The sequence below is a fragment of the Alligator sinensis genome, unplaced genomic scaffold (genome assembly GCF_000455745.1).
Source record: "Alligator sinensis unplaced genomic scaffold, ASM45574v1 scaffold340_1, whole genome shotgun sequence".
NCBI lineage: Eukaryota > Metazoa > Chordata > Crocodylia > Alligatoridae > Alligator > Alligator sinensis.
This window is the reverse complement of record NW_005842004.1, coordinates 2,785,301-2,804,534: the sequence shown is the minus strand read 5'-3', so window position 1 is coordinate 2,804,534 and position 19,234 is coordinate 2,785,301. Positions and strand designations below refer to the sequence as shown.

The following is a 19,234-nucleotide window of genomic DNA, read 5'->3' as shown; positions in this document are numbered from 1 at the left end:
GTAAAAATCTTTTCCTCTTGAGCAAGCTGTAAAACTTAGTTAAGAAATCTTTTCCATTCATGCAACTGCACAGATTGAAAGAGCAAGATCTGTGAAAGAGCCTTATGATGTAGGCCTAAGGAGAAAATAAGTTAGTTTAGTATCTTGATTTAGAATTGTATACAAGTGAGCTACAAAAGCTTATTATTTAGTAGTCATATTGACTTTGACTCCCATCTTTAAAACAGAAGTAGATATTTTAACTTCACTCACCTTCAGTTACCATAAATGATCACCGCATGTTACAGTGGCTCCAGAGAAATACAGCTACACATATCTTCTTTTTATGACTATGCAGTGATGTCTATAAGATAAATATTTAAAAATGACAGATTGAGACACTCTGTTCATTTCTGGGTACATTGACCCTTCGAGCTGAATATTACGGACTTGACTCTAATTTAAAATAGCCCCCTGCGAAGTATATCAGAGCATAAAGCTGCCTTATAGCAATTGTAAATTACATCTGCACCTATTTTTAAGGAGCCAGAGGGTGCAAAGGAACATTAGTATAAATGAGAATTTGTTCCTTTATGTTTACTGGCTCTTCAATATTGCCAAAAAATGAGTAATGCAAAAGAAACTAGGAAACCAAGTGTTTGTGACATTAGCAAACTGTATATAGTCTACTGTATATACGGAGGGCAATGAAGCATCAAGTTCTATTTAAACTACCAGCATCTCTTCAGTGATTTCAATCACATGTGCTATTAAGAAAGCTTGATAGGAGAGTAGTTTAGACAGTGCAACAATTCCATGGCTTGCAAATGAATAGTACCTCTAGGTCTCACCTTAGATGTTGCTCTGCCCTAAAAAACACTTCCAGGAATAAAATCATAGTGCAGAACAGCAGTGACAGTTGGGGCTGTGAAATCATTCCTGTAAATACTATCTAGGGATGGTAGAATGGTAAGGAATACTGCAAACACCTAACGCAGTACGGTACGGTTCACTGGAACAGAGTTGGGATGGCTCATTCAGACCAGATCTCTAACATGGAGCTATAACAATATTTAACTACTAGCACAATTATCATAATCAATCTACTAAGATCACATAAGCTTCATGATTTCAGAATGCCCCCCAGCTCTTCTCTACTCCTAACCGAATTACTAGAATTATTTTTTAATATTAACTAAATACAATGATATTTATTGTTATATTTTTGTAGCTAAACAATGGGCATAACTTACATTTGTGTATACTAAATGACATTATATTTCCTACCAATATTATTGTAAACTTGAATAACAACAAAGAATGAATAAATATAGCTTTAAAATATATCAGTGATTGCCATATTATGAGTTTTCTTGGGTTAAAATTACAATTAGTAACATTTCTGCTTTGGTTTTCTGGGATTGTCACCTATAGCAGCTCCTGACACATCCCTTATGATAAGTAATAATCACTCATGCTATTTTTCTCAATTCCACTCTCATTTGAGCTGGCATAACTCCAGCGACTACAGGGAAGTAACCCTGAATTTATCCCAGTATTACTGAGAAGCATATTCTTCTACTGGCATAGATTCCCTGTGCATTAATAGACTGTAGGTATGTCTATTATATGCAGTTAAAGTGAAGCAATACATTTTGGAGTTTATTGCCTCTTGAACAAGCACCAGGGAGCATAGCACATTGAGCCAGGAGCAACGCATGGCGCAAAACACATGCAGCAACCTCAGCTGATAGGAGGCCCAGGGGTGGGGGGGTGGGGCAGGCAGTGGTCAGGCTGTCAGCCCAGAGCTGCTCCCCATGGCTCAACGTGCTGCAGAGGGGCTGGCTGGTGAATAAGGGTGCTTCAGCATGGTGCTAGCCAGCAGGCAGCCCCTTCCCTGAAGCACCCTCATGCCCCAGTCTGCCAGGGCAGCATCTACATATATACTGCTGCAGAGTTTTTACTCCACAGCAGGACAGTACTTGCATTTGCAAGTACTGTCCTGCTGTGGAGTAAATTAGTTTACTCCAGCCTAATAGGGATGCATGTGTAGATGCTGAGATGTTTACTGCGCAGCTAATTAGTCTACTGCATAGTAAATGGCTCATGTATGTATACTTTCCCTAACCAATAGATGAGGAATATTACTCTGTACCTAAAGTCAGTCAGGATGGATCTTTTGCATCTGTCTACCATTTCTTTCTTGTAAGGTCATCATCATTTACCTAACAAATGGGTCTAATCCAAAGTGTATTGAAACACAATGGCAGTGTATTTCATTGGCTTCAATATACTTTTGATCAAATCCTATGGACAGCGGTGGAAAGAACTGAATACATGGTCCTTTTGTGACTGCTGGATTAAACTTCCAATACTGAGGGATGTGCATATCAGTTAAAATCACACCTCTTTAATCCACTTTTATTCAATTATGTCTGAGCTTCAGTTACTTGGATGAAGTTCTTAATTTCTCATCTTTCTCCTGTCCTTCAATATGTGATTAGTTCTAAGCCTTTCCTTCTTTCTTATGAGATGTACAACATGTATAGACATTCACTCTTCCAGGAGAAACTCTTCTAGGATTGATTTAATGCTACTTGTTCACAAGTTATTTTTCCCTTGGAGCAACCATTTTCACTCTGGGAGAAAAAGCCTGAACATCTGTATGCTTGTGGTTTCTCTTTGGAGAGTAATGACTCTTCCAGGAGAAAGTGAATGTCTATATGGGTGTTTATACATGTGCTTCAGAAGTGTGTGCATGTGCGTGTGGGGGGGGCGCTTTAATTAGAGTGGCTCCGAGAACTGCTTTAAATATAGTACCTGGAGAGTCTCATGTATCAGCATCCCCATGCTTAAAAATGGTGGCAGGGGTGCTTTAACTAAAGTTCATTGAATGAGCTTTAGTTAAAGTGCCCCTATTGCTATTTTTTAAGAGCAGGGATGATGATACACAAGACACAGTAACTGCAGCATGGAGCAGCCTTGCTGCTCATGTATAGACACCCTATGAGACCTATGTTAGACAGACATCCCTCTCCTGCATAAAATGTTGTTTATCTGTATCATATAAAGATGTGGATATCTTTTTGTACCATCAGGAATGACAAGGGAGCACTTTTATTACAGAATAAGCAATCACTTACGCACTTTACATAGCTTAAGTGTATTAAAACATATTTGAATGAAAATGCGTCAATGTTGTTTGAAAGGAAATATTGTTTATTAAGAAATTATATATTGAATTCCCTTACAGCCTTTGTGAAAATGAATTATTCCAACTTCAAGCATTTGGAGACTGCTTGAAAGGTTCAGGAATGGAAAGATTCTATTGACTGAAAGTGAAACAAACATTTTTAAAACTAATTTGGAAGTTTTCAAAAATTGGTAACATCAAAAATATTTACCTCTCTGGAATACAGTTTTAATGGGACATGCATTGGCACAAACTTCTCCATAATTGAAAACAAGCTGTCTTGAGATATAAACAGATACATGTATAACAAGTGTGCCAATCTATGGCATCACCCAGAGGGTTTGTCTGAAAAAGAGATTAGCAAGTGGATCCAATTTACCGTTTATCAAAGACTGATCTAATATTTGACATACTTGCACGTCTTAGCAGTTACAGTGAAATGATCCATGAATAGACAGAACTATCACTTTTTCCTTCAACAGTATCCCTTCACATAAACATAATTATTTTAAATTACGAATATAATAAATCAAGTAATGAAAATACAACATTTGATCATAACTCAGGTCATAACATGATATTGTTTGAATTAAGCTGTAAACAGAGAAGTGCAATATCACCTGACTTTAGATATGATAAACAGTAAAACATGCTAATCATAAAAATAGCTTTTACAAATATACATTTGTATACAGTGTCTCCCACACCTCTTAAATATGTCCTTCATATTAGTATCATACAGTACACTGGCCTTTAAGACATCAAAATTAAAAAAATAATACCAATTAATAGCCAGAGAAAAACACATTTACAATCTAAACCATAAAAATCTGACAATTGTACAGCTTAGAACATATAAGAAATGGAATTTCTAATATTTGAACCATAGTGTCCATTTTAATAAGTAAATTGAGTTTCATACAAATTGGATCAAACGTGTTGTTAGCTAATAAGAAACTGCAGTTCAGATTTTTCTCAGTGTTCAGGGGAAGTCAGAGTTTCTCTCCTCAGCCTCCAGAAGGATCACACATGACATCTCATCACTTGATCTGTAGAAACTGAGAAATAAAATCCTTGCTTTAGTATGAAGATCTGGGCTTTGTTCAAAAGCACATCAAAGATAAACCAGGACAAACTGTCAGGGATGAAAAAAGGAAGTCTATGACCACTTTATTTTTCTTATTTTGTCTTGTCATTCAGAACAATCAATCTGACTTAGATATCTACTTAATACGTTTGTGAGCTAAAAAGAAAGCCACGTAACTCTTACTATAGATAGCCAATACCATAATATCCCTAAATTAGGATACACTGCCCAGAATTAATTACACAGAGTGTGCCTCTACATAAGATGTTTACTGCGAAGTTGACTAATTAGTTGTGCAGTAAATGTCTTGCATCTACACATGTGTATCTATTAGGCTGCAGTAAATTAATTTACTCTGCAGCAAGATAGTACCTGTAAATACAAGTACTATCCCGCTGCAGAATAAAAAAACCTTGCAGCTGCACACATGTTGATGCTCCCTGGGCTGGCTGGGGCATGAAGGTGCTTTAGTGCAGAGGCTGGCTAGCTCCACGCTGAAGCTCTTTCATGCCCCAGTCAGCCCCTCCACAGCACATGGAGCTGTGGGGGGAGAAGCCCTGGGCTGGCAGGCTGATCCTTGGGGCTCCCTGCCAGCTGTGGCTGCTCTGACCATGCTCTACACATGCATGAATAAACTCAGGAGCTGACTGCTCCAGAGTTAATTGCTCCTGGGTTCACATTCAAAAGATGTGCCTGGGAGAAATTTATGTGCACTAATTACACTTGTAGACACACCCAGTATTAAATAAACACCTGTCTCCAGAAGAAAGTATACTTTTCTTCAATGGTACTATGCTAAGAATTGTAGAATAATTTCAACAGCTGGTAGGGAGTAAAAGATTGCTTCTTATCTGTGCCATAATGGAATGTCATACTTGCAATATTATATTGATTCTAAAGACATTCCAGATATACTACATGTGGCCCCCTATGTTTCTGTTTCATAATTAGAGAAAAGTAAACATGTTTTGTAAACATTTACATTTAATAAAAAAAAGTTTTAAAAAGCTTAGATGAAAACAGTTGTTCACTAGTCCTACTACTAAGAGCACAATCCCCTCTGACGGTTGTCACCCCTTATATCATAATCTAATTCTCCCCTTACAGTCAAAAGGTCACAGAATTTTTCCTGTATTGGTGAAACAGTGTTGGGGGAAGGACTCACAGTTCCATTCATCCTTGTGCACATGTGTCTCTGTTCTGAGTTAAGATGATAATTTAAAGCCATTATTCTCCACAGGCATGGAGAGAACCTTCATATTTTCCCATTTTAGTACCAAATCCCTAGATAGATTTAACAACATGAAAAGAATTTTCAATCCTCCCCTTGAGCCTAGCGGCTCTTAAGCAGTTATAAATCTTGTGAAAGGGAGAGAGAGAGAAAGCCCTGCAGTTCCAATGTACTTCCTGTTAGCCACATAGACAGTTCTCCTTTTCTAGCCTTTTCTTCACCTTGTATCGCTGACACATTATGTATGTATAAAGGCAATAATTATCCATGGAAGAAGAGAGACAGATTTTCAAATTACTTATGGAAGCTATTTTCCTGCCATAAACCTTCCAGGCATTTACCTGTCAGTAACATTAAAAATGCTTCATTAGGTTACTATTATGAAACATTACTGCTAAGCCTTTTGGATCTAAATCATGAATACCATCTTGTTGTCACTTAAAAACAATGGTAAAAATTTACCAGCCTCACCAGAAAAAAAAAATCATGTGTTTTCTTTCTTCATAGAGGCGTCTTATTTGCCTCTTCCTCTTAAAGCCTGGGAAGAAAGGTTAAAATCTAAGATAGTCAAGCTTCTTTTTTCTCCAAAATGACAGTCACCTAAGGCAATGATTAATCTACTTCAATATAATACTAATTTTATTCTATTTCTTTCTGCTGAATAGTGTGTAATTTATCTACTGGCTTCATAGTAACTGTGCTGATATTAAAAAAATCTCATGATGACTAATGTTTTTTTTTAAATCTTTTCATTTCCTTCCAGTTATATATATAAAAACACCCTGACACAACAAGGATGAGACTGAATTACATTTAAGGTAGCAATATGGTTTTCATTTGATGTGGCTAGAAGGGTAAACTAACTCAAAAAGCGTGGTTTGAAGATACTGTGTAGAAAAACGGGATGACCCAACTGAACATAGAGCTGCATAAATAATGTCCAAGAAACAAATAGTAAATATGGTCCTAAGCATGATAATATCCCTTGGAAAACTGCAAAGATATTATCAGGTATTTATTGGCTCATTTTCCACCTGAACTTATTTGCCTTTTCTGTTTTGCTCCTCTTTTTTCTGCGTAGTTGGCCTTTTGCACACTAGATATTGGAAGGATTCTAGTTAATCATAACATTGCATTTTAGCTTTTCAGGACCACTACTGCTCTTACAGTTATGGTGTAATCTCTCCAGTTTTTTCAATAAGGTTCAAACTGTATCAAGTAAACCTAATTTATATGTTCACTAGAGCACCTCCAGGGAAGACCAGGACCAATAGATACAAACTCCTGGAAGGCCGCTTCAGGCTTAATACCAGGAAAAACTCCTTCACAGTCAGGGTGTCCAGACTGTGGAATAAACTCCCTCCAGAGGCGGTGCAATCACCTACCCTGAAGGTTTTCAAGAGGAGACTGGACAGTCACCTCACTTCAGTCATCTAACCCCAGTTGTCTTCCTGCCTAGAGCGGAGGGACTGGACCTGATGATCTGCAAGGTCCCTTCCAGCCCCTAACAATCTATGAATCTATGAATAAATTTTACCTTGCTATAATATATATACATATGCAAGATCTAAACTGGATGTTAATATAAAAATCCATAAAAATTAAAAAAGTTGCATTACATGACAGAATCTACTGGCCTCAAACTATACCCAACTCAAAAAACAAACGATGGAGTAAACCAGATAAATTTATAACAAGTGTAGGCAACCCCGAGTGTGCATACCAGAGCATGACGCTCTCATTAGGGAGGGGTGCCTCCCCCCCTTGGTAACAGAGCATTTATCAGCTCTGTTATTAGCATTTAGCACTCCATCAGAAAACAAAGACTCACTCATTACTTCAAGCTCTTTTTAAACAGCCTTTTTCAAAGGAAGGAATGGAGGGACATTACCAGCAGAGCTATTGATTAGCTCCAAATAGCACTAAGTGGACACTGTCCTATTTGCCTTACACAACATTAGGTAGCATACCACATGCTGGCTACAGTCTGTGCTATGGGAGAGAGGAGGAAGGGCTCTTTTTTAAAGCAGTGAATGGTGAAAGAGGGCAGAGGAGGGAAGGGGGAAGCCAGGCAGATGCTGCTGTGCCTGCCAGTCTCTGCCAGAGCTCCAGCCAGGGAGCAGAGGGGAGGGGCCAGCTCTGCTATGGAGCAGAGAGCCCTACCCAGCCCAGAGAGTATGCTGGGATGCTGAGGGAATTGGATTTAACTTAAACCAGCAGGGGGTCTGGGATAGACATTGCATAAACTGGTTTGACCAAAATCAGTGAAGTCTGATATTACATTCAACCAAGTTTATTCATGAACGATGCATGCCCCTGGTGGCTGGGGGGGCACGGTGACCACCTGCAGGTGGTGGTGGTGGCAGCAGCAGCGGGGGCATGGTGGTGGTGAGCGGGGAGCTCCTGCAGGTGGTCGCAGCAGTGTCAGTGGTGGGGGCGGGGGTGGCGAGTGCCGACCAGTGGTCAGTGATCACCTACAGAAACTGCTAGAGATCCATGATCAATGCAGGCAAGCTGTCACCAGTGTCAGTGGTGGGGGAGAGAGGTTGCGAGTGGTGGTTGCCCACAGATGCCTCCAGCAACGTCAGCAGCCACTGATTGCAGGGGGTGCACTGCCAACCTCAGGGTGCACATATACCCATGTGCACCCACTATGCGTTGACAATGGGTTCATCTCAAACCAGTTTCAGCCATTTTCAAAGTGGTTTATGTGCACTGACTGCCTGTTATGTTACAGGTTTAAACCATTTCTGATCACTTAAACCAGTTTATGTTTAATGTCTGTCCCTAGCCCAGGGGCCTGCCCAGAGCCCAGGCAGGCTGCAAGTGACTGCACCAGGGTCTGTGGAGCCCCAGCCAAGCTTGTTGCTGGCAGGGGGTGCCTTGTGGTAGGACAGTGGGTAATGGACTGCGGATGCAAAACCACAAGGATCAGGTCCCTTATGGCTGTCCCTGGCACACAAACATTTTACAAGTCAAGATTGTGGGTATTTTTGGCACCCTGCCCCAAAACATTGCTAACTCCTGCTCTATAAGATGTCCTCTGGTTCTCCCACTGGAGTAAAATTTAGTGGTTTTATCCTGGTCTGACCACAATGGTCCAGGAATTTTTCTCTCTCTAATTACTAAAATAAGAAAAAAATCACTCCCCAGTTCAAGATAGTAGGCCTTGCTTTCTGTAAACCATTTTATTCAGGCAGAAAGATGAGTTAAGATTGAGTTATGTGTCTCTGAAGCATCATTGTATCATGTCTGTGTTTATCCAGGTCTTTTTTCCCCACTTCTTTTTACATCCCTCTCATTGTATTAAAACCCACTTGTTGTGAAGGAAATGCATAGTAAAAACATATAATAATATTTAAAAATTAAATGCTGAGCATTATCAAAGAACACTACTTTGCTGTAAGCCTCAACATGTTGCATGGTTGCAATGATTATTAACTGCCTGAACGGCATCTTGTCTCTTTACTTAAAAACATGAAGTCTTAATTTAAGTAATAGAGTTGTATATTTAATGGAGTCTCTTTGGATTCCGTAAATTATAAAATCCCAGCTCAGCTGATAAAAGCAAGTGAAACCAAATGCGAATTGAAGGGATTGGCATTTGTAACACATACGTAGAATGTAACAAACAAAATTATGGCAGTTTTTAATGCAAAACCATTTGCAAGGAAGAAGTTAGGGAATATTCATTGCACACACTGGTTAGGAAGGATTTTAAAGTTGCCAAATATAACATGGAGAATGAAATGAAGCATACGCATTTTCTTTAAAGTTTCTCTTAGATGATGAGATGATTACATTTTGTACTTTCTTCTAATCATATATTAATTAATGTTGAAAACTTTTTCAAAAATATATCTCTGTTTTGTGTACACAAGTATAATTGATATGCATTGTTAGCTCTCACTACATATGGGAACGTGTGTTTTACTTTTTGGGAAAAACAAATACTTGTCCTTTCCAACCTGGTTTTTGTATTGAAATGATTCATTCTTTCTCCTTTTCTGTCAGTGTTCTATGAATTCACCAGCAAAAATGAGAAAGTGTGAGGCACATCACCATTTTTATTTAATTCATTAATCTATGGATAAGAATATTATTTAGGCTTCCCTTCTCCACTTTGACACACAAATATTTCAGCAGGTGATACCTTAGGGTGCTAATCTGTAAATGTGATTGTGAACTTCCACACTTATAAAATCTTGACTTCTACCTAAGTGATCCTAACAACTGGTTTGAAATACTATAACCAGACTCCCTGAAATGAACAATTCACATCCTGATAGGATCAGTTCAGTCCTTTATTTTTTCAAGACATCTACTATGCAGTTTGGTAGCGGTAGCTCTTTTGTTTAATAAGTTAAAAACTGAAGTCCTGTTTGCTTTGTCCATGAACATATTCCCTGGTACTGTTTTGCTTCAGTGTCCTTACCCAAATTTTCTGAAACCTAAATGAAAACCTTTGGCAAAAGAGATAACAATGTTTTAAGCCTGTATGACCTCTATTTATGGTTTCTAAATTGTTTCGATCAGTGAGTTTCTTTACAAACACCATTCTTTGGTTAGTGTTTAAATCTACATACTCAATTTCAGTGTTGCTACGGTCAGCTAAGGCCTATAGGATGTGGCTTTTATATATTACACTTTCAGATATTATTTTACTATATGTGTGTGTGTATACACACATATATACATACATACATACATAGATATAGCTATGTAATATAATAACATTATACCTTTTTCTTTTACAAGAAAAGTGTTGTTTTTGTTTTGAGAAGAGTAAAATGGGCAAAGGGTGCGAGTTGTTCTAAAGCAGGCCAGTGCATTATGAACTCAAGTCTTGCCCACAACATTCTCTGAAATCTGTGAAAGATGAGAGCAACTCAGCTTCATAGAAGCAGTAAATGTGCTGATGCCTAAGTGTTTCTTGAACCTTGAACATAAGCACATGCCATGCCAAATGCCAGGAGTTATACAACTCTCTGTGATAGCATTCAGGCTTTGGGTCTGTCTTTCTAATGGTGTTCCAGCCAGCTCAGTTGTATGAACCTTAGTTTTACAGAATGTTGAAAATGAGATAGTTTTAAGTTGGCAAATGCTGTCAAAAAGTTATAAAATAAAACTTCAGCTGATTTAACCTCTGCTTGATGTGAGGAGTGAGGATTCCCTAGTGGAAGGGAGTAATACAATTAGCATTAATGCTAAAGGCAAGAGTTCCAGTCCTACCGATGCCAAGGGAGTAGCACTGAATGTAGGGTTTAAACTAGAAAGAACTGCTGAAAATTCTACCCTAAGGCCACTCAATATGTCTACGCTTTTAATTTTAGTTTTTATCGTCTGATTGAACATAGGGGTTTATGAAAGTGAAAGACAGAGAACTAGCTTGAATTAGTTATAAGGAAGGCATCTGTTCAATTCCCCAGTCTTACTATAAGTTCCAAAACATATCAGAGGAACAAGAAGGGGGGGGGGAGGGGTTGAGGGGGGGGGAAGGATGGGGGAGAAAATAAATTGATAGCAATGAGCTTGAGCCTGGTCCATTCCAATCAATGGGACATTTTCAAGCCCAATATAAAGAACAAATTAGAGAGGTAGAAAAATATGACATGAGAAGACAACAGGGGAGTAAACTGAGGGAGGGAGTTGACATAAAGTGGTGTTATTTCACAGAGGTTCAAGTAACAAGTTTGAGGGAGGCCCAAGGAAGAGAAAGGAGTGGAGGATGAGGAGGTATGGCATAGTAACAAGAAAGAGTATTGGGGAAGGCATTTCAGATGGTGGCAGTACTGCTATGGATGAATTAATTAAAATAACCCCCCCCCAGGAAAGTACTATATTCGTTGCTCCTGCACAGTAGGGGTGGTGTCACTTAGAGCCTGCCGTAGCGATGAGTTACGTCACCGTAGCTCATCACTATGGCAATGTAGCATCTCATGTAGATGTGCCTAGTATGTTTGATCTTTTGTTTGTTATTGCTTATAAGTGTTTGACTAGCACTGGTAATGTGCTCCACATCTTTCAGACTTTGCAAAGACCTGTTCTTAATGAATAAAAGTATCCTGAGGAACAGGGTGGAATCAGCGTTGCTTGATATCTCTTCCAACTTTGTAAATCTATAATCCTTTCTTACAGTAGGCAGTGAAGCAGATGCATGTACATACACCTGCATTGTGACCTAGTGTTGAATTTTCTCATTTGGACTTGTATCATGACTCATCCAATTGAGGTTAAAGAACCTAACACACTCCCATCAACGTCCACAGGAAAAAGTTCAGTTGAATTCAATAGAAGCAGGACTGGATTCTAAGATAGTTTATATAGCCCTCTGCAGCCTTCAGAATAGAATAGTCTTCTATTTCTTTTTTGACAAGTTCTCTTTCTTAAAAGACACTGCTTCTAGAAACTCATCTTACTCTGTTGATAAACTCTAGTGCAAATGGCAATGGGCAGAGATGGCGAGTCTGTCTATGGGGTTCAGGCACTGTAAATATCTCTGTAAGGCATTAGGATGAACCTCCTTAGTTGGGAGGAAGAGTCAAAGTTGACTCTTAAATTCTGTGCTTTTTGGGACAGGAAATGTACCTTATTCCATGTTTGAAAGGTAAGGTGGAAATTTACTGTGTTTTGTAGTGATCAATAACAACAACGTACTGGGAACGTTGCTGTGCAAATCAGCATAATAGGTTGGCTAAAATGGAATTTGATTAACCTCCAAATCATGATTTTGGCAGGCTGAGCCTGTTATTTTATTTTTAACAGGTTGCTTTTTTGTATTTATGGGAACCAGAGTTCTAACATCTTATAAGTTATTTCCCTTTCGGAGGTCTATAAATGTCTGCATGCTGATAAATTCAATCTGCCTTTCATGTTATGGTATTAACCATGCAGAAAATCATCTAAGTAACATTTATATTTTCTCCATAAACTAAGACCTTTTGGTATAAATGGGCCCACTAACTGCTGCAGCTTTGGGATTGGTATTGAGAAGGATAAAAAGAAAGTTTATAATTTTTGCCATCTTATACAGAAAAATAGCACCCTTTCAAATTTTCAGCATTTACTCAAATCTAGTCTCATGAAGACACTTTCTGATTTACAGACATAGCGTGAAGAAATAATGGTCCCTTGGATGATTTATTATTCAGCATTCTTGAGTCTCAAGCATATTGATAAAGCCTATGAAATGAATATTTTCCAGGGGAACTCAAGCTATTTATTTGCAAAGACTGACACATTAGAAAAAATGTGCAATGTGTGCTGGTTGCTTAATATAATCTGGAAATTCTTTGGTTTAGCTGAAGTTGAAATGCTCAAATGCTTAGCCAAATGCAGAGAGGATGGGTGGCATTTAAAAAAAAATTCTTGGTATCCCATTCTGACTGCAGAGCATTCCCTGTCCTGTGTCCCCAACTTGGACTGCCTCTGTAGTATCACGGCTAACCCTGCTTCTGTTATGCCTCTTTCACTCTACGTGGCTTGGGAAGAAATGCTATAAATCAGTGGGGGCCAACCTTTTTGACAGGTGTACCACAAATTAGCTCTGCTCCCTCCCCAAGTAGCACTTCAATCCCTTCTGCTAGATCTACTGCTCTTCTTTTTTCCCCCTGCCCAATCTGCTGCTCTGCTTTCTGCTTCTTTCCCTCTGCTCCCAGCCCAATCGGATGCTCTGCTTTCTGCTTCCTGCCCTATCTGCCAATGTGCTGCTTGTCTCTTCCTCAAGCTCACAAAGGCTGCCAATGCTACCTGTGGAATGTGTGTTGCAGGTTGGCCACTCCTGCCATAAATAAGCAGTGGAGAATTCAAAGCCATATTTAGTTCTGATCCTGTAGGAAGCAAACAAAATTCTTACAGTAATGTAAACCAAGAGTAATTCAACTGAAATCTGTAATATTTACATCATTTTCAGTGAATTACTTAGATCAGCTATAAAGCATCTGTCACCTTCACAAATTAAGAGTTAAAAACTTCATGACTATTTTTTGAGAAAATGAAAAATAAATAATTTGTGATTAAGGCTTGATTCTTGCATTAAAGTATGGTCAGCTAGAGAGTGTTAAGTGTCTAGTTCTGCATTACAGGAAAACAATTTGGAATTGATTCTTTTTTCATCAGTGTAACACCTGTGCAGTTATCACCGATTTTTATCTGGAGTGGAATCGGCATAGTAAGACTAGTAATATAGGGCACTGGAGAGTCAGTGACATTTTACCAAGGTGATTTTGGCTCAGTCAGTCTAACATTGTCTGGGGGAAGTATCTGGCTTGATTTGATCAGTCTGTGGGAATATTTTATCCCTGAACCTGTCTGCTACAGTAACATATGGGAATGTAGCAGTCAGAACTGATTTTTAAGTTATGTTTTTGGAAGTTTTAAAAATAGGCAATGAAAATGAAATATTTGATATTTCAAAAATCTTGAATGCTATGACAGGCGTGAAATCATTTGTTATTTCTTAATAGCAAAAGTTAAAAATAGGGACCTGTCAAAAACAAAAATCACTATAAATCCCCCTAAATCAAAATAAAGAACCCAGAATCTAAGCAAACGTCCTCACTAATGATAGATTTACTGGTGGATATCTGAAAGATTAACCAACAGCACAGACAGCTAATTGAGTTATCTTCCAGAGCAATGACACAAGTTATATAGGCAATTTCTGAAAAAAATATTAACATCATGTTGAAGTGGCACAGGAGTAATCACAGTTGCTTTGACTCATCAAACATATTGTCAAGATGTCACCCATGCTAGTGTTTCAAAAAAGGTTGTAGCCAAAATTCTGTCAGTCTAAAAATTCCAAACATTATCAGGTTTTCTATATAGCTTGTATGTTTGGCAATTAAATGTAGTTTAGATTGCCCTGGCATGGTATTGGGTTTTAGCATTTTATTAATTCTTTCAGGGGGCATCTAAATACCAGGAGATTTTGCCAGGTGTTTCTTAATCTTCTCTTGACCCTTTCTGTAATTTTATTTCCACAGAAAGGGAATGTCCAATTTTAACAGCTGCAATATGTGAGTGGTTTCTTACAACTTCAGTGGGAATCCATACCTCAAAACAGTATAATAAGGCACAGTTCATCTCTAAACCCCAATACATGTAGTCAAGCATTTCATTGCAAGCCACTAGTAGCATTTATACTACTTTGTACCACCATGTCTCCAGACTGTGCTTATTACTTCAAAATTAAAGTAGAAGCAAAAGGATTTATTTTACCTGCATTGAGGTTTTTTAGCATTCATTTTTGGGTTTATTCTGCACTTTCATGGGCCATATAGTCATCTGTGGTAAACTGCTATGACTTTAATGACTTCAGTAATTAACAGATTTACTGAATCTGACTGCCATAAAACAAGAGTAACCTTCCGTGATGTGAAGTGTCTGTAAGAGAAGGATCAAGTTTTGAGAACTGAAACTAACTCAGTGCTAACTGGCCGTAAGTCCTTGAAAAATATCCTGACAGGTAAATAAATATTACAAATGCAGGAGAGGCAAAATCAATGAGCAAAGAGTTTTCCTGAGGAAAGAAGTAAAAGGGGGTGAATCTACATGTGCATTAATGCACTTTAGTTAAAGTGCAATTCAATATACTACCTCTATTGTGAGGTATTAGGAAAATGCATATTAGCCTGTCTTAATGCACATTAACTAAAGAGCATGGAGCTCCTGTGCACATCCAGGGAGGCTGCTGCGATGTGCCATAATTCCAGTGTATGAGAGCAGACTTGATTAATCAAGTCTGCTGGAATGTGGTAATTACAGTGCTGCAGCAGACTCCAGTGCCACATGTATCAGTGTCCCCACACTGAAAAATGATGGTGGGGTATGTTAGACTAAAGCTCATTCAGTGAACTACACTTTCCACTGTAGGGACACTGATACATGTGATGCTTTGGCTGCTTTTAATTAGCCTGACTCTTGGAGCTGCGTTAATTAAAGCTCCACCCTCCCCCACCTCCCGGAGCACATCTATAAATGCTCACGGTTTCTAAGTGATGCTTAATGTGCATTAGTCTAATTTAATGCACATTAACTAAAAACACATTTTAAATTACTTCAATGCACATTATAATAGGCTAATACTCATCAAAGCTCATGTGTAGACATGCCCAGGGTAAGGCCTTTATTTTTATTCCCTTGTTGTAGGTATATCTGCTAGTTCTCCTAGGCTAGGGATACACATTACACATAAACCAGTTTAAGTGATCAGAAACTGGTTTAAACCTGTAACAGAACAGAAGTTCAGTGCACATAAACCAGTTTCAAAATGGCTGAAACTGGTTTAAGATAAACCTGGTTGAATGTAGTATCAGATTTAACTGATTTGGGTCAAACCAGTTTATGCAATGTCTGTCCAGGACCTCTTGCTGATTTAAATTAAACCAGAGTCCCCCAGCTTTGCAGCCCTGGGCTGTCTGCTCTACAGAGCAGAGCTGCTCCTGCCCCTCTGTTTCCTAGCCACAGCTCCAACGGAGACTGCAGGCACAGCAGAGTTTGCCTTGCTTCTGCCTTCCCCACGTCCCCCTCAGCACTTGCTGCTCAAGCAGGGATTCCCCCTTCTCCCTCCCATCTCCCACAGACCCCAGCCAGCACGTGGTATGCTAGCTAATGCTGAGAGGTATCTGTGTATGTATGTCTCCAATTTCAATGCGACAGGACAAAGGTAAATAGGACAAAGGCAGACAGGCCAGTGTCCATTAGGGCCTTTTGGAGCTCATCATCAGGTCAGCTGGTAATGCCCCTCCGTTCCTTCCTTGGAAAAAGCTCTTTAGGAAGAGTTTGAACTAATGAGAGTCTTTGTTTTCTTCATGGGCCACTAAATACTGTGTTATCAGCTTCCTGCTGGCTCCCTTGCCTGTCAGGTTTGCTACAGACAGTATGAAGAAGCAGGGAGAGGGAGATTGAAAAATGCTCCGTATCATCAACAGATGCATGCACTGCACACAGTCTTCCCTCCCCCCTTTGCCTCAGAGTGCTAGCCAGGGCCTTGGGTCTGGCAACACTTCCATCCCTTGAGCAGCGAGTGGGGAAAAGCCTGGGACTGTGCAGGCAGGGTGGGACTTACAGCCCTCCCTAATTAGACCATTCTGCCAGGGCCTGGCCACCTCCCCTCAGCTTAGCACTGAAGAAGGGAAGGGAGGCCTGCTCTAGCACCCCTCAACTTAATTTTTTCAGTCCAGAGGGAATGTCTGTTGCAAATTGCTTCAACCTAGGCAGCTTAGACTAACCTGCAAAGATTGAATCAATTCAGACTCAGGCTTTTTGAATGTCTGTCCCTAGCCCTATTGATAAGAATAGAACTGTCATGGACTTCTTAAATTCCATGGTTGGAAAGGGAGTTTTTAAAAAACGTACCCCATTTTGGGATGGATTTTCCTGCTAAAAGTTTTAGTTTTCTCCATTGTGCTGTGTGGTGTAAGTTTGTTTTCCAGATGTGGATCTAGAAGCCTGTTAAGTCATCCATACTGTTTTAAAAGTTTGATGTTTTAAGAAAATTTTGGTATTGATTCCTGTATAGAGAAAAAGCATAGACAGTAAATAGGGAAAAGGGCTACTAATTTACTTTTCTTATCTCATATGCTTTCAGATGTGTAATTTCAGGCATTCAGAATTGCTAGAGGATATAGCTGACACAAATACTTGCAGCTTGTGCAAATGCCTAATGCAGTATGTAGGCGAATGCAAAAGAGAGTTACATGGTTTAACCCCTGAGCAGTGTTTAGGAAGTCTACCGCTGAGTGACTGCCAAAGAAATGTGAAGATGGCAAGGCTTTTCCAATGACTCATTTATATAACAATGTGAACAATAAGCAAGTCTACTGTGCTATTGCATATATTAAATATAAAACGGGCATGTCAGGAAATTTCTTGCAATTTCTGATTTCATGACATACTTTTATTACCTTTTCCATTTTTTTCAGTCAAAGGTTATTAGATTACAATAGCTTTAGAAGGTACATCACATTAGTATCTGTCAGGTATACTGCTGCTAATGACTTTCTTAGCTTGCTCAAGTACAAACACCTTGCACTGATATTCATCAAGTGAACACAACCTTTTACCTATTCATCTCAGAAATCAAGATCTCCATGCTCCTCTGATACTGAAAAAAAGAATTCAGCAAAGTCCAAAGTGTTCAGTACAACAGGGAAATTGTCCTACTAAATTTTCTCCTGACATGAAAAAAGATCCTTTCAATAAAAGATTTTGACCCAGCATTTTATCTGTTGAAGCAGTGCTTTCTAAGTAAATAAGCACAATATAAAAACATACTGCAAACCTGTGAGTGAAATTGCTAATGCTTGTGGAGGGGCAAATTGGATTGTTTCCACTCATTATAGCAATAGAACTTCAATGAGGAAGATAATATTGGAGTCAATGGCCGCGTCTACATGAGGCACTACTGTGCAGTAGTGTTGGGGGGTACTAACTGTACCACAAAGCTAATAATGAGCTACTGCACAGCTCACTGCTACTGTGCAGTAGCATCAGAAAAAAAACATGTGGGGTTGCTACTGCACAGTAATGCTGGTTACTGCGCAGTTATTTAGTACTTGATTATGCAAGTACTAAATGTCTGCACAGTAACAACTGTACAGTCTGCCACTCATGTAGACATGGCCAGTGTGGCCAGAAGTGGATTCAGGATTTTGCAAAGGGGGGGGTGTTCAGGGGAGACTGCTCCACCTGCTCCCAGCTCCCCTCTCCTATCAGGCAGGCATAAAGCAGGAGCAGCAGCATGGGGCTTGTAGGCTAGAGACAGACATTCAAAAAGTCCAAGCCTGAATTGATTCAATCTTTGCAGGTTAGTCTAACCTGCAAAACTTAAACTGGTTTGCAAATAAATAGACTTACCCTTTTCAATTCAGAAATGCAGGCACATGCCTGCAATGGTTCAGGTGAGAAGCCTAGGGGTGCTAGAGCAGCTGTCCCTTCCCTTTCACGGGGAAGGTGAGCTAAGAGGAGGTGGTGGGGCATGGCTAGGCCCTGGCAGGCCTAAGTAGGGGTTTAAACCTTCACCTTGGCATGCAGGGTGTGGAGGGTAAGGGAAGAGGGAGTGTAGCCAGACACCTGTGGCTTTGGGAGGGGGGTGGGGAGGGGAATGAGGAGAAGGAGGAGGAGGAGGAGGGGAGATCTGCCCACCCCAGCAGCTCCCTTACTGGCAGGAGCAATCCAGGCACAGAATGCTGCCTAGTCCCATAGGGGGACTCTTCCCCCACCTCCGTCGCCCCCACAGCTGGGGGGTGGGCAGGAGAGCTTTGTGCGGTGCTGGAGGGGGACTCTTGCCTCTCCTCCTCCTTCTCCTCGGCACCCTCCCCACTGGCACGGGGTGGGGAGCGGGGCTCTGTGTGGGGTTGCCCAGCCTCAGGGGGGACTCTTCCCCTTCCCCCTCTCCCGTGGGGCAGGGGAGGTCTCTGTTCAGTGCTCTGGGGCTCTCTTTCCCCTCCGCCCCCATCCCCCGATACCATGGGGTTAAGAGAGGGGATCTCTGTGCATGGCTGCCTGGCCCCAGAGGGGGACTCTTTCTCCTGCTCTTACCCTCCATGGGGTGTGGAGGGGGGAACTGTTCAGTGCTGGAGCGGGACTCATCCCTCTCCTCCTCCCCAGGGTGCAGAGAAGGGGGCTGTGTGCGAGGTTTATTCCAGATTCTGATTACTTAATTATAGATTCATAGATTCTAGGGTCGGAAGGGACCTCAATAGATCATCGAGTCCAACCCCCTGCATAGGCAGGAAAG

The 19,234-nt window shown here is 40.1% G+C and overlaps 1 protein-coding gene across 2 annotated transcripts in view; it reads right to left on the bottom strand.

Moving 5' to 3' along the window:
* Window positions 1-3,185: 3,185 nt before the first annotated feature.
* Window positions 3,186-19,234, bottom strand: part of RALYL (RALY RNA binding protein like) — a 369,506-nt gene continuing 353,457 nt past the window's right edge. For both annotated transcript variants that reach the window (XM_025201808.1, XM_025201807.1), the window contains exon 8: window positions 3,186-4,230. In XM_025201808.1, coding sequence (XP_025057593.1) covers window positions 4,213-4,230 — 18 coding nt within the window. In that variant the 3' untranslated portion in view covers window positions 3,186-4,212. The remainder of the gene's footprint in view (window positions 4,231-19,234) is intronic.